The sequence below is a fragment of the Lagopus muta genome, chromosome 14 (genome assembly GCF_023343835.1).
Source record: "Lagopus muta isolate bLagMut1 chromosome 14, bLagMut1 primary, whole genome shotgun sequence".
NCBI lineage: Eukaryota > Metazoa > Chordata > Aves > Galliformes > Phasianidae > Lagopus > Lagopus muta.
Genome location: NC_064446.1, coordinates 10,522,653 through 10,539,433, shown reverse-complemented (window position 1 = coordinate 10,539,433; position 16,781 = coordinate 10,522,653). Strand labels below are relative to the sequence as shown.

At 41.4% G+C, this 16,781-nt stretch overlaps 1 protein-coding gene across 7 annotated transcripts in view; it reads right to left on the bottom strand.

Annotated features, from left to right (window-relative positions):
• Positions 1-16,781, bottom strand: part of EBF1 (EBF transcription factor 1) — a 268,717-nt gene that overhangs the window by 92,963 nt on the left and 158,973 nt on the right. For 4 of the 7 annotated variants that reach the window (XM_048960859.1, XM_048960860.1, XM_048960857.1 and 1 more), the window contains 2 exons: positions 8,853-8,934; positions 796-937 (listed from right to left, as the gene is read on the bottom strand). In XM_048960859.1, coding sequence (XP_048816816.1) covers positions 796-937; positions 8,853-8,934 — 224 coding nt within the window. The remainder of the gene's footprint in view (positions 1-795; positions 938-8,852; positions 8,935-16,781) is intronic. The other 3 variants (XM_048960858.1, XM_048960861.1, XM_048960862.1) reach the window with 1 other exon arrangement.

Genomic DNA, 16,781 nt, shown 5'->3' with positions numbered 1-16,781 from the left:
CTATGCTTTCAGAAAAGCCAGCCAAATTGCCTTGCGCCACTTCAACTTATTCAGCAAAACAAGCCGGACTGGCAAAGAATTACTGTTAAAACTGTTTAAGAGAGATGAACTTCTTCAGATTGAAGGAGGCTAAAGAGCAATCAGACTATCATCTAGGCTGTCGTGTCTATGGTAGAGAATAGCCTCCAGCACAGAGGAAAGACCAGCAGCTGTGGCACGCATGGAACAAGAACTGTCTCAGCTGGCACAGCTGGAGCCAGGAGAGAACATTTGTCCATGGCTTGAGTAAGCATAGCGCCTTCCAAAACGGCCTCTGCTTTCATTTACAACAATCCAAAGGAACAACTGGATCTCCTAAAGAGTTCTGCAGTCTATAGGAATGAGTAATCCAATCCCAAATTTGGGTACTGAGCACTTCAGCAATAATGTAACATCCATTGCATGCACAGTCAGAAACCAAACCAATTTGGAAAAGGTCAATTTTAGTTGCTGAATAGACACAACTACCCCTCCCCCCAAAAAATCACCATGCTTCACTAACACAAGGAACAGATTCTGCACCCATGTTTGCCTACCAGTTTGTCACTTCACTACATTTTGTGCTGACCTACTTGAAAAATTCCAGCTTTGGTCTGGAGAACCATCTTTTTAAAGCAGGGGTCAGTCTCTTTTAGGTATCCCAATCCCAAAGGCATTGATCATAACATGACAACTTGAAACCAGCAGTCAGAGACAGAAACCAAATAAATCTGCATTTAAAGTAGCAATGCCAACCAATGAAAATGATATGCCTACCATGTTCCAGATAAGAAGGCGTACCTTCCGAAGGATCGAGTCTTCGAGCTCTCCGCCCATGCTTGGAATTGTTGTGCACAAACATATTGTCCGACACTGCCAACACATGGCCATCAACATTGACTGTTGTAGACACCACAACCTGCAAGCACAAGAGTAAAACGGAGGAACATTTTGACGTATATGTATGTTTTTTAAGAAGCACAGAGTGTAATAAACTCAGTTAAATAAATAACAGCTGGGAGCTGTAGAAAATTGCATAGCTATTTCAGATAATAACTGGTGCTTATGCTGTACAAATCTAACAAGAGACACTATTGATGAGTGGGTCTTTGGCATCGAAAGCTTTTGATGCAGTTTTAAGTCAAATTGCAGAGTTTGTAGCTGAATGGCAGACAGCGCACCGTTAACTATCATTTTAACAAGAGGATCTTTATTAAGTATTTTTCCCACACGTACAAGGGCAGCTGTGTTTCACCCTAAATTATCCTTCAGTTTCCATGCTGAAGTAGATAGAGCTGTTGACACTGCAAATGAGAATCAATTCAGAATAAAAGAAAACAAAAGTGCATTTTGTGAAGTTGCCATTAGACTTGCCATGTTCCTCCCCAGACAAACCTGCACTCTCACTCCTCAGTACAGTTACCACAGGTTGCTGGACTGGCCTAAATTTCTCCTGAGCTCTATCTCAGTGAGTACACATAGGTGTGTTTGTATATGCATGCACGCTTGACAGTGGGGACTTGATCTGGGGAACACAACCCTATTCATCCAGTGCTAGTATTATTTGTATTCACCAACTTATCTCCATGTCAACACCTCGGTTTGAGGCAAGGGGAAGGAGGTGGAGGGGCACTACCCTGGAAGCAGATTCCAATGCTTCTGTTCCATGGAGTGGCTCAGGGTGGGAAAGGAGCTGCACTGGAGGGGAGAAAATGGTTATGTGTTGGAATCAGAGTTAGGAGACCCAGCTGCTCAGAGGGACCTCTCAGCCTTGAGGCTCAGAAGACACCATCCAAGCGGAAACCCCCATTCATTTTCAGGGCACCTGAGCCACAAACTGTAGTGGAGGAAACCAGGGGGTGGACATTGCGAGATCCAGGCTGAGCCACCAGCTTACCACCCTGGGTCTCCATCCACCATATTTCAGCTGTGCAACATCACAGCCTTGGTTTTCATTAAGCTGCCCTTCCAACACCTTTTTCCGCCCCCCAAAAAAGCATCATTTCCAGAGCTTTACTCCACCCAACACTTTGGCCCTCAGCTGGCTGCCAGTTTGCCAGGAGCGTGCGCTGCCTTCAAGAACTTCCACTAAAACAATACGAAGAAATGACCTACACTTCTCCTTACATTAAGCGGGGAAAGGGATTAAAAACTGAAACCCACAGAGATATGTTTATTCATGCGACCTCTTACAACCAAATATAATAATTGTCTGTTAATTGCAGTTTCAGCTCCCACCTCATGCTTCGACATGTGAAACAGCAATCAGCAGCTCCTGTTTAATCCACCTATTATGTTGACTAATTAACTTTGCTCGACAGTTTATTTCTTCCTCCATTATCAGCCCCTGTCAGCCGCAAGCACACTGCCGCAAAGGGGGACCTCAGCCCTTTTGATTGATCACCGATAGATTGACATGCAGATTAATTTAATTAGAATCACCTCACTTGAGAAATGAAAGACAATGGCAAGGGGGCTAATAGATCTGCTCTTATAATGAGGCAAGCCTCCAGAGCTGCGGCAGAGGATTTCTGATTTATTTTGTTGAATTCCCCAGTCGCTCTGAAAGGCTCTTGCTTTAATTGTTCTTGGTTTTGAGAGGCTTTAGCCTCTGAAGAGGTGAAATGCTTTACAAAGATTGGCAAACATTACTTCAACTCTCTTAGGAAGCTGCTGCCTCTCAAAGTTGGTCAAATGGGGACACTTAAAGGATCGCTTACAACAATTCAATTTCATTACTTGAATTGGATTTAAAAATTTTAGACAAAAAAATGTTCACCTATTACTGACCACCTAGAAAATACATAAAAGCATAAAATAAGCAAAGTCGCTAAGCTGGCAGTAGGTAATTCCAAAGTTTTGCCTTAAAAAAGAGAAATACAAAAGAGAATATTTTACATCTAAAGGATCTCAAAACTGTCCATCAGAATGGCATTCCAGGCAATAGATTTTGTGTGTGTTTTAAGTGAAAGATATTAAAATACCAAATAAATGATTCAAGAGCTCTTACAGATGGAAATTTGGGGAAGAGAAGGCACCAAACAGTAGGCACAGTAAGTAAGTTCTTCTCAAATCAAACTAGGGGGGAAAAAATGGCAAAAAAAAAAAAAAAAAAAAAAAAAAAAAAGCCCTATATATAAAATTCCAAAAGGGATTTCAAAAGTAATTTATTCTTTGCATTCCTGAGGGATAGAATAAAGTTTATGACATTTTCAATAAAATATGATCCTATATAGTAAGTGGCTGAGGGTTTGCGATCTTATTTGTGCACTTGCAACCACTGTCAGTTCTTTTGCAACTGGGATTTGGAGCCAAATCCTTAGCTGGCATTGCTTGTCATAGCTCCATGATTTATACCAGTCTCTTATCTTCTTCTAGGAATCTACTAAGGTGCATACAAAAACAGATAGATAATATTGCAACTGATAGTAACGGCCACAACCTGAAATACAGCCTCCATTACAAAAAACATGGGAACATGCATACTTTGCACTGAAACTGATCAATCCTATGCCGAAAGCCAAACTTCTGAACGTTTTGAGAAATGAGGATACTAACAGTTCAAGAACAACAACAGCAAGGCAGGTCCCAAACCTCTGAAATGTGTATGTAAGCAGCTGTCTCCATCCGTGCGCCTTGCTAGGAAAGAACTAAATGAAATAATTTGTGAGGTTGCTTTTATGGGACTAAAACTCCATTCAGTTTTTCCCCTTCATGTTTCTGAAATTGTTGATGCAACAGATTTTGAATTACTTAACAGTGCCTCCCTACCTAACCCCTGAACAGAGTTTGATTTACTATGAACAGATCACATTGGTGCAGTTCGTCAGTGTCGTTAGCAGAAGATACTATAAAAGGAATCCCCAAGAGAAACTGTTTCCAGTCTGAGGAAATGCATTAAAAAAAAAACAAACCAAAAAACAGTGGTTATTATTATGTGTCTGAAGAAAAAAATACTGCACCTGCAAGAAACAGCAAATACTGTTTAATACTTAAAACACAAAATCTCGTTAACACAAGAATACTGAGCATACAGTGCACTAACAAAATATTAATACCTCTAATTATTAACAGGGAAAAAATACAGCTTGAATTTTGTGTGCTATAGTTACATACTTGGACTGCTACAGAGCACTTACGTACTTACAAGTTCTACTCATATTTTTTAATCTAAAAAAATACTACACTCTCCTCATCTTGATTTTGAAACGACTGGGACATGTTCAAGTCAAAGCACACGCTAAACCTAATTTGTGGAGAAATCATAAAATTAGGGGGAGGGGAGAGCCAAAGTAGATGTGGAATGGCCACTGAGGCATCCTAAAACACAGACCATAGCAAGAGGGAAAGGCACACTACAGTTTAATAAATGATTAATGAGGTGCTGACACATTAATGTAAGCACAGGGACAACCAGGCCTGCCAAATCTCAAACCTTTCCAAATTTTGTCAACAAAACACAGTTTTAATTTGGGACAGGCAAACACGGAAAACGATTTTGAGCTTTAGCTTCAGCCCTTCATAGATTTTGAATTTAAATCCTGTATCAACACCAGGGGAGACAGGGGTATGAAAGAAACACATTGGTTTATAACTTTGTTCAATGAAGTTGGCACTATCAACGGCATTAACGTATCACGGCTCTGTGAATTATTCTGCCTGCCATTAAATAGTCCAGTTGTGAATGCTTTGGGGCTTAGTTTAAAAAAATATTCTGAGATCAGGAGCCTGTAGATCAAGCTATTTATCCACGTTTAGCACTCAGCCCGTTTATTTGTTATGGTACCTCACCTAATATATCAAAATTAAGCATTGCATGACTCCTCATTTTTAACCACAGCCCATTAAGCTTCACTAACTGATTAAGACATAGCATGTTCCTTGTGCTTTCAATTTTCTCCAGTGTATATTGAGGGCTCTGATATTTTTGTGATGTCCCCAACATCCAGTGGCAAAGGCAGAAAAAATCTGATTAAGATGATTTCCAGATTTAAAGCACGTCATTAGTGTAAAACCTGTAACTCGTGTAAAATCTATGCAGAAACGGCTTGAGCAATGCATCTTTATTTTCATCACCACTTGGTGACCTCTTCCTACAATATCTTCTTTATCCTAATAACTAGAAATTACTCTCAATTTAACAAGACACTTAAAAATGTGCCTAACTTAAAGCACATAAGTACAACATATTCAGTCATTTTGCTCACGTGCATGAGGCCACGTCAGGCACTTAATTACCTTGTTGAATTGGGCCACAGCTCGTACTGCTATTTTCCATGTTGTGTTTTTTTTTCGCCTTTCCCTTCTCTAGGGATGGAGCCTTGCATGTCCAAATTCCATTATCTGGGATTCATGAAGCATCATCTCTGTCTCTTATGCAAATTTGCAATAGGACACAAGTGGCTTCAATTCAAACATGAGTGGCAGCATCCCATTGAGGCAAACTAGCAGCCTAGGCTGAGGAAGAGGTTGAGGTAACAGCACTGAACAGCAAGGCAATTTCTGAGTGACTTTCAAGGTTTTCATAATAAACGAATGTTCAGGGTTTTATGCAGTGACTCAGTCTGAAAAGTTTTCTCTAAATTATAACTTGACATGTGTCAGTTTGCAAGCAGCTGTGCTAAAACAAGAACAACAAGATAACTGGGGCACTTGGGTTTCATTAATTACAATAACATATGAAACTGTTTAGGTTATATGAATGAGTTTTCATGCTGAAAAACAAAATCCAGGCAGAGTTTACCCATGATACCACCTACTTATTACTACCACTGATTGGGAATCCACAGCCTATCCCACCAAAGCCAACAACTTATTGTGACAGAGAATGCAAAAACAGACTGAGCATCTGCTCCATGGGGTTTTTAGAATAATAAAGACAAGGTTGGACTAAGGGGAAAATTAAGTGGCGTTGCCAAATGTATTGTGCAATTGGGCTGATGAAACAGAGATGAAGTAATTTTCTTGAGAACAAGCAGGGAGTCTGTACCATAGTTGAACACTCAACTGAACTACCTCGAGTCCATGCACGGACAGCATTTGACTTTTCCTGTCTTCACAGAATCACAGAATGGTCAGGGATGGAAGGGACCTCAAGGATCATGAATCTCCAACCCCTGCCACACGCAGGGCCACCAACCTCCACATTTAATACCAGACCAGGCTGCCCAGGGCCCCGTCCAACCTAGCCTTGAACACCTCCAGGGACGGGGCATCCACAGTCTCTCTGGGCAGCTGTTCCAGCATCTCACCACTCTCTCTGTAAAGAACTTGTCTTCTGCTAAAACAGACAGAGCTATTACAACCACTCCAGCACACACTCCTGCTGGCACATGACACTACTGATATGCAGCACCCAGTCATCACGTGCTTGAGCATCTCAGAAATGTAGGGAAATGCATCTCTCTCCAGGCCCATACCTGCTTTTCTAAGCTTATCTCACTAGTTCAGGAACACAACATTTGGGATAAAACTTCCAAATTAATTTCTATACGTGTATGAAAATTCACATGCAGTTCTTCTGAACCAACATACACTCTACCTATTCCCTACAATTTCTTACCCCATCTTAGATCACAGTAGAGTCAGACAATTCCCTGCTGCATGAAACAAACCTATTAGGAAGGAAATTTTTCAGTACAAACTGTCCTAACTTGGTACAAAACTCATGCCCCTGGCCTTCACTGTTTCACAAGTTCTGTTGTAATGACTCCTAGCAACTCTGGGAGGCAGATAACTGATATCATGCCAAAAAGTGGACAAGCTCTCAGGCAGCTTGACAGTCCAGCATAGAAGGTGGAACAAAGTAAAGGAAGAAAAAATCTTAAATTTTCTGTGAAAAGAGTATGCTGCTATTCAAAAAGAATTTGAAAATCTTTTTGAGACAGACTTTTGAAAGCACTGGGAATATGTCAGTGGCACAGAGGAGCTGATGACAAACCCTCTACTCACTTCACAGGGACCTGGATTTCATTTGGTTCCTGTACAACACCATCTTAAATATCTAGGTGCATCATGTTATCAAGATACTATGTGCATGCGTGATCCTTTTCATGCCAAGAAATAAAAAGTGAAGACTGGATCCAGTATTCTGACTATTTTAAGAAGTCTACTGCAAAAAGAGTAAGTTTAAGATTAAAAAAGAAAAGCAAACAAAAAAAAATCATCGACAACGCAAGAGCAGCTGTAGTAAAACAAGCTTCAATACCACCCTGTATTACAGTGTAAGCGGTTCACTCTGCTGAAAGTGATTAATTTCTTGAAAATGCTAAGGTCACACTAATTGACACGACCTGTGTAATTAAGCAGTCTCTGTTTACACACAGAAAGCTCAACTGCTGTGAAGCTGGGTTTGTATGACAGAATGTCTTTACAAGTCAAGAGATCAACAACCTTTCCTATGTCCTACCTATTCGCCGACACAGGCTCCTGATTGCTGTTCTGAGAGAACACACGAAGGCATTACCATATGAAAATCAGCCTCTAGCCTGGGTGAGCACAAACCCAGCAGAGTGTACATGTTGTGAAGCAAGTTCTGACAGGCCCCAGTGGTGACTGCTTGGCCTGAAGCCCCATGATGGTGAGTCCTTTTTCCACTTTCACTGAAAATGCCCTCTCAAATCACCGGAGAAATGTGACGGTGGGAAGCACATGGGATGAGGAGCTAACACTTCTGCCACAATAATGCTAGCTTTCATTCTGATTAAATTAATCGCTGTTGCCACATCTACTCACGACTGCACATCTATGCTTGTAGAGGCAAATACCACCCTTCTACCTTCCTCTACTGTTGCAATTAAATAGTTCACAAAAAGACGTATGTTCTACATATAAACAACATTGCCATTCACAAAGCATTCAGCATTTTCAGTTAAGCACTGTGATGCCACAAAGAAGCAAACAAACATTGTGAGCTACTGCAGAAAGCTGCCATCATCTTCTGGCATTTTCTTCCTCCAGAGGTCCTTACAGTCAAGGGGACAAACCTCCTGTTACTTCCTCAGCTCCCTGATTCAAATCCCCACTGAAAGACCATATTATATTTTCTCCCCGCATTCCATTTACTGGTTCCATCAAAAGAGATGGTCCTCGGGCTCTCTACCCCGTATTTTAATTCAACCCCTACTCAGGTAAATCACCACTGGCACAGCCAAAGGATCATGTCTCCAGTAATGGGTTTGCAACAACCTCTTCTCAGTGTTGTCACCACACCGTCCCCTCCTGTTAGCTCAGAGAAAGGCAAGCACAGTCCATCTTCCCAAGGGATACTTATGTTCTTAGTTTCAAAACAACTCATGGATGTAGGGTGGCATACAGAAACATCCCTGGCCTTTTAAATTAAGTAGATACCACAGCTCCTGAGCCTCCCCTACCCACATGCTGAGATACTGGGGAAATATCAGTCCAAAGCATCCCAAGAAAGATACCCACTGGTAGTTTCTTCCAAGAGGGGGTGGACTATCATCATATTAATGCACATTTATGAGTCTTCAATGCTGCAGAAGAGTAAATTCTGAAGCATAACCAGAGCCATGAGCCATTACTCTTATAGCTTCCTCTGCCTCTTCCAACAGGCATGGCGCTCACTTTGTTTGGCATGTTTACATGAAGGCAACCAGTTCCCCAGGCAGAACAGAGAGCCCTAAAACCAGGTTGTCTTGTGACTGAAAACTGCAATGATGTCACTTTGAGTTTTCTTTTCATGGATTCACTTTCCACTGAGATAATTTTATCAAGAATGTTCTTGGCCTTATATTTTTAGCATCTCCCAATGAATTACTAGGCTAGTTTGGGTTAGCTGCTGTTTTTTAAAGGAGGAAGCGTGCCCAACTGACCTGAAATCGTCGCATGTCTCGAGGGTTTCCTGCATTTTTTAGACAATTTTGGTTACATTTGAGAAAAAATTTCAAGAAGAACCTGCGGAGAAAGAGAAATGGGCATTATCATCTTATAAACAGTGCACAATACTACATTGTTACATCTGTACATTTGGTCTAACAAAGCCTTATTTACATCAGCAATTTCAACTCAGACAATTTATACCACTGACCATCCACTGAGGGATCAGAGGCCACAGTCCAGCAAAATGTGTAAGGATGTCCTAGGGTATACATGAACTTAACAGTTCTGCTGTAATAGAGCCATTAAAGACTTCAGATATGGTCCCCCCTTCACACTAAATAGCCAAACTCATAGAACAAGAAAGTAAGAGATATATGTTGTGGTCCAGCAAGAAGAGAAATGAAAAATACCAGCCAAGAAAATTTTTTCATGTATAAAAGGGATTTTGTTTTACAAGTTCAATTTAGCGTGCACATTTTGATTTAATACAAAAATACAGAAACCATTCCATACAATCAAAATCTCCCTTCCACAATTACACTCAGTTTGTACATAATATTGAGATGCTTAAACAGTGGTTAGCAAAAGACCAAAAGCCCAAAAGAAGGACAGGAAAGTCTTAGTTAAAAGACTGACATCATGGAAAAGTGAAATATTTTCAATGCTGCCTATTTCCTGGCCATACACAGTTCACTGAAGTAGCTATGTGACCCTGACATATATCTCTAAGAAAATACATTGCATTTTACAAAGCCAAAGAAAAAAGCAAACATTTCACTGAAAATATTTCCTTCGGTGTTATGCGTCAGTGGACTGTAAACTCATAAAGACAAGTCAATGAATAATGGTAGGTCTCAGATTCCAGGCTTTCTCCTTGAGAGCCAAAGTTTATCAGCCTTTTGTCCAAAATAAACTACAGACTAAGGCCTACTAAAGCTCAGCTGTGCAAAATTTAATCCTACAGCAAGTTTAAAACCTAGTGCAACCAGACAGAGCAGCATTACATTTGCAATAACCATCAGTTGACTAAGCAGAAGTTAATCTGACCTGTCTCCACATAAAAAAAAGCAAGGCGAGGGATTGTTTGGTCCTGCTTTGCTTGAAATTGGAAAGTTAACTTCTGCAAGCACCCATCTTTTAACACCCAAACTGAATGCAAAGTCAGCAGAATTTGCACACACTGGCAACAAGAAAGGCAAAGTGGAGGGTAAACAGCTACAGAAAATCCCTTTTTGATGAGCAGCATTCTTTGCCCTGCTCTAGTTGGGATGCTGCCCCTCAAACCAGCAAGCTTCAGGGCTTGTTCCTCCATGCCAGGAAAATCATGCCGGCAAATCATGCCAGGCAAGGACCAAGTCAAACTCCAAGGGACTGTCTTCACTAGAGAAAAGTAAGGTAATGTGGGTGTTATAAACTGCAATGCCCAGGATTAACAAGGATTGATGTCCTGGCCCACAAAGTCCCTTCTCTCCCTGTGCTCAGAAATAAAAGCAAGCGATCAGCAATCAATATAAAAATAAACAGGCATCACTCTTGAAGAGAAGTTTGGAAACACTGTGTTTGTTCATGCCAAAATTAAGAGAGGTATAAGCCGTTACACTTTCTCATCAAGCAGGTTCTGATTTTCAATAACTGAAAGTTGGTGCTATTTGTTGTACGCGCGTGTGTCTTTTTAAGCCTCTAATGGCCAGCTGTGACAGCCTGACTCAGATTGCGTAGAAGGAGCTGTCAGCACAAATCTTGGCATCTCAGATGCAGACAACTGCTTGCCACCAGGCGAAGGTTTGTACTCGTGCCAGAATGGATTCTGAGAGACAAGCAAACAGGGCATTAATTCTGCCAAAGAAAAACGAAAAGCGGGGAGAGTTCAGGATCTTACACTTCAGATTATGGTTTTCCTGTCAACAGCTCATCATTTAGTTCATGAGCTATGAAGGGCATGGACATCAGATCCCCCTTGCCCTAAGCTGGCCCTGTCATACAAAATGCTGGCAGGATGCAGAGACCACCTCTCCAGGCAAGGCTGCTTGCTGAAACAAAAAGCCTGGCCATCTGTTGGGAACTAAAGACACCCCTGTCAGCCTGCGCTTACAACCTCAGACAAGCCCTTATGTGGCAAAGCCTCAGGACTACTCATTCTATGGGATGAAGCCTACGCTCACGAAGGTTTGTTGTGGGTATTCAGAGTTCTGCCGAGTGCTGGGCTCAGCAGCTGCATCCTTGGTCTGCTGCAGTCCTACAGCCATACCACGGCCCCAAACAGAGCTGGGAAATGGTAGAATTAAACATATCAGCATTGAAAGATAGCATAGGCCATGCAAAGGCTTCCCAGCCACCTCACCACACACATAAGATGCACGGCTGGAGGCTTGACGCCCCTCAGAAGAGATGGAAAGCTCTTGGTGAACCTCTGGACAAACACTGCGCATTGCAGCTGGGAGATTCACTACAAAATACAGGAACTGTGTTCTGGAGTTTCCAAACTCTGACACAAAGTTTCAAAATCTAACTCTAATTGCTCCATTTTCACCAAATCTTATGGAAGCTTCACCAAAATAAGCTGTAGAAGAAATTAGACTAATTTATTTAAGTCTACCGAAAGACCTCAGGGAAGCAACAAAACTTCATTTGAATTAAATCAACTCAATAAAAAAATTAACTTAATTTTTTTTTTTTTTTCAGATGAATTTTCAAGATACCTTACTTACACAGCCAAGTTCAGCCATTGTGTTTTAAGTACAAATTTGCCTGCTCACAGTATCACAGAATGTCAGGGATTGGAAAGGACCTCAAAAGATCATCTAGCCCAATCCTCCTGCTAGAGCAAGAACACCTAGATCAGCTCACACAGGAACACATCCAGGAGGGTTTTGAATGTCTCCAGAGAAGGAAACCCCACAAGGTCTCTAGGCAGCCTGTTCCAGCGTTCTGTTACTCTCACTGTGAAGAATACATCCTACCAAGCACTGCATTTTTATTCCACTGAAAGATAAAAAGACATACAGGCTTTGCACTGTTGGAATGCGCAAGAGCTGGAGCCTCCAGCTCCATGACACATCCCATGCTGGCCCAAACAAGAGGTGAGCAGCTCGCAGGCTGGCCCAGTGCTCTCCAGCTGCCAGCGTCCCCACTATGACCAACAAATGGATCAGAATGAGAGCAAAGCGTCAAGAGGTTCAGGTCTATCTCTCGGTTCCTGCTTGAAATTAATTGCCCCACTGCCTTCTTCACCTCCAGTCCAGTTCTGCCAGCCTCGCTCATTAGCAGCACTTCACTCTGCAAATATTTCAGATTTAGATTGACAGGACTGGTCCAGGAGAAGTGCCAGCAGAGCTGAGCCCTTTGTAAGCACAAACTTCCATCTCTGTCTGTTTGCATCTAACTTCTTCACTGTGGGGTTTTTTTTCAGCTCTAACATTCTCCCCATTTAACAGGGCTGTGTAGCATTAATAGTAACCACAGAGGATATATAGCATTAATGCTAACCACTGGGGCCTGAAATTCATTCTGAAAATGAAAAAAATGTGAAAAACAGTGGAATGTCAGTGCAATCTTCAACTTTAACTCCCTCCAAACTTATATGACTGCTAAACACCAAATCTTTTACCACACAAGACTCAGACATTAATTACAGTTATTGCTACCACTCAAAGCTTCTTTTCGCATGAATCAAACAAAACACATTTTCCAGCTCCATTCCCAACTACTGACATCTCTGGCATAAGGAGAACTGGTGCATATGGAGCACAGAAACACAAGCCAAATCCACAGGAGTGAGCTCAGGTCCATAAATATGCAAACTTTCATGAAGGACCTGGGTCAACTGACTTGCATTACTACTAAATGTGAAGCTTTGGGCTTCATCCCTTATCCCACTTTTTATATGGGACTCCAGTTTGGGGAAAAACAAGTTAATTCTAGATTCTAAACTATGATAAAATGCAGCTCAGTGCAGCTGCAAAAATGAATCAAGCATCAAAATCTGTGTGCATGCAGCCTAGCCATGGCATCATCCTACCACAAATCTCCAAGGAATTGCAAGGACCAATGTAGAACTTCCAGCTAAATACAAAATTCCAGTCTAAATCAGACAAAAATTAATCTGAATTTCCAGCTGAATTTCAGCTGGAAGCTCCAGCAGATGGTTAATTAGCTGTTCTGGAAGGGTTTTCTTCTCACAACTTGAATGAAAATTCCCCTCAAGAGACTTTTTTCCTCACAAAACTGCTCCTTTCCCAGGAAGGTTTTGGTCTGAGCAGGACTCTGCTCTCACCACTGCCCCACTCTGCCAGCGAGGGGCCCTTTCCCCAACCCTGTCTGAGCTCTCTGGTTGCTCTGCTGCCTTCCCGCTTTGCTTCCTCTCCTCACTCCTGACACCTTGCAGGAGTTGGACCTGATGATCCTTATGGGTCCCTTCCAATTCAGGGTATATTATGATTCTATGGTTTTACCTGCTCCCCACTTCTGCAGGCTCCTTCCTGACACCCGTCCTCTGATTCCCCTCCTTCCACCACAAATTAATGCCCATGCTTATTCAAAGTAAACAAAGAGTTAAAGAAAGCAAGTCCTGACACGATCTGGGCTGGTTCTTCTGTCACTCCCCTGAAGGAAATTTAAAGGAACTCAAATACGAAAGCTCAGCAGTAGGATTTTCTTGCCATTGCCACAATAAATATGTTTGTGGAAGGAGAAAAAAATAGTTGGAAAGGGAAGACCTGCTGCATTCCTGATGCTGAAGAAAAGCTTGTTTGTTCCCAATACATTGGAGAAGTTGTTCAGGAACAGTTCATCCATGTGAAAATATGACAGCTGTCGGGCTGCCAAGGTCAGCCAGAGCAGTGGCTATCCAGAAGTGCCAGGGATACAACTTAGACCTCTTTAGGGCAAGCAAATCTGACAAAACTCAACTCTTCTGTGCTGTAAATGCATTTGGTAGAAGAGAGCAAATTTAGACTCTTGGGTGAAACACAGCAGTAAGTACATGTGAGTTTGCAAAATTAGTAAATGCAAACTACGTGCAATAATTAGCAACTGCCCACCAGATAAAAGGATCGCACGCTCATTCTGAACGATGTACCGATTCAGCAGGAGTACTAAATATGTGCATAAATTTAAATACAGAAGCAGTTCTGTTGGAGACAAAGGTGGTATTCACATACCTCAGTACCTTGCAGAACTCAGCCACAATCCTTTCCATGCTTGCCCTCCCAGCAAAGAGGACGCTGGACGCTACAAGTACAGTTTTCTCAAGGAGTTTATGATGGATCATTTCTTTCTGGTGAAAACTTGGCATATAAAGGTGCACAGAAGCCAATACAGGGGTGAACCCACAGGTCACCAAGAGGCAGCCAGTGCACACACTTCAGCTGCTTCATTTACTTCTGGATTTTCTGTGTACTTTTCAGACATAACTCTTTCAATCAGAAACTTCGATCGCATCTACTGGTAACTACATTTGCCACTAAAGTCAAAATACAGAGAGAACCCATTGTTCCATGTATTTTAATTTGAAAAGAAAAAAATCAAAGCACAGAAACCTCCCTGCAGAAGTGTCAGAAGGACTGAGTATATTTCTTGCCATTTTGAAGTAGCTTTTCTAGATAGAAAACTCCCAACTTTTAAAAAATTAAACTAAAATAGGATTTTTTCCCCTTTAATTATAATCTTTCAACTTTTCCAGTATTTCTAATCTTCCCTTATAGAGTGTTTGTTTTTGGTTTTTTTTTTTTAATTCCAGTTTGCCATAGAAAAGATGTCAAATTAATGGAAAATGTGACACTAAAAGAAATTGAGCCCAAGGCAGCTAATAACTGCAGAAAAAGGAGAAGAAAAGTCTTAACATTTGAAATATGCAAATTCCAATTCATTAACGAATCCACTGTTGCAAAGTTTTGGATTTGGGTGTTTGTTTTTTCTGTTTGTACTTTAACTCACTTTTCACATACAGTGAACTGGCCGTGTCAAGAACCCCATTCACAAAAGAAAAATTGAGCCTTACATTGGTATCTACCAGCATGAGGTCGTGCACGGAAATCAAATATAAGCATGGGGGAAACATCCTATTACCCACATGTTCACAGCTGGATTTTGCTTGGCTCTTCAGTCAATAAACAGCAGTAGCTACCTTTTGTGGCATTTTTACAACAGGAAATTTATTCTGCAGAAGAGAAATTAAACACCAGATACAATCATCTAACTCTTTTCTAAACATAACCTTCTTGAGTTTTCAAACATCCTAATTACGAAGAAAAAAAAAAATCCCAAATCTGCTCTCACTGGATTCAGTATTCTCCCTCAGTGTCTTAAAACTGAAGCTGAATGAGACATGCATTTTGTATTTATAGGATGCTAAGCAGTCACTAAGGGAAAAAAAGCCAAAACCAAAAGCCTGAAAAATTATTTATTTTACTAGAAAATACATATTTCCCTCTTGAACTACGGAAAAGGTCCAAGAAGGCAATGTGACAGAGAGAATAAGCCTCAAGCAGCCAGAATCTATTGAGTGAGATTCTTCAGGCAATGCCGTAATAATAGAAACAGAATAGCCTGCATTATTTCTGTAAACTCGCTCTGACTCCCAAAGCTGGCATAGCTGGGGTTTGCTGCTATCAACACAGTAAATATTCAGTTCAGCACAGCAAATAGGTGAGAAGGCATCCATGTAATCACCAGATCAGAAGGTAGGACTGCCCAAAACAGCCTTAAATTACTCATTGCTTGCTTTACCAAGTGCTTTCAATTGCTTCTCCTTAAGTCTGCACGTTCTGCACAGCATATCAGCGCTTCATCTTGAATCTTACAGAATTCTCCAGCTCTCTGATATAGAGTTGAAATGCATCAGAGAAATGTACAGTACTTTGGGAACGTGTGTTTGGCATTTTTGCTCATGAGTGAGTTAAAATCCCACGGTTGGTTCCTTCTCCCAGATTTTTTAATAAGAAAGAGATAAGACCGCCAAAAAACACCACTAAACAAAATTACAAATAGTCCAGAGGTAGCTTTCAGTGCTCAGTTTCTGTAATTTAATTTTGCCCAGATCTGCCATTTTAATATTTTTTTTTCTTAAAGTTGCGAAAAATCTCACTTTTCTTTCTTATATATCCTTACCTATGCTCAGATCCATTATCTAAAAATTTTATTAGATTTCAGCTGCAGCTGCCCTTCTGCCATAGGAAGAGTTGGAAGGAGTTTATGCCACCCGCGTGCAGAGCACACGCAGTGCACGCGGGATGACTGCGTACCCCCACCTGCTGTATGCTGTGACAGCACGGAGGCAGCAGAGCCGCACTCCTCTGCACAGCAGTCTTTGCTTACCCAGCTCAGAAACCTCCAGCTCTGCCTTTCTATGCATGCTTCAAATCACTGCCTGCTCTTTATGAGCTGACGGGCCAATGCTTTCGCTGAAATGGTGACAGACTTTCCAGCACTACAGTGAGTAAAGTCACATAACCAACAGAACTTATTTATTAAAATATATATATATATATATATATATATTCAACCAATTTGTTTCAGCTGAACTACTTTTCGTTTTGTTCTGTCTCCGTTTCACCTATTTGACCGCTCACAGACTGGGCTACAAAAGCGGGTGAGATATTTCTAATTTTACTAAAGATGCTACAATCCAGTCAGTGGAAAAAATCTAAAACATCTCTGTGCTCTGTCATAGTTCACACAATGCCACTGAATTAGCAGCCCTCCCAGGGCCATAGTTCTGCTAAAAGAACCTCTGTTCAGTGTAAGCGATGACAGATAACAGCATTGCTGTTATTGTAATACGATATGAGTATTTGGTTGCCTGCTACCTCATGGTAAACTACTGTAACTTTAGCAGTGTTACCGAAAAACATTGGTGGTATCGCAGTCCCAGTGTGCTGCTGAGCAGCGCTAATCCAGCCAGCTGAAGCTGCTTCTCTCTTAGC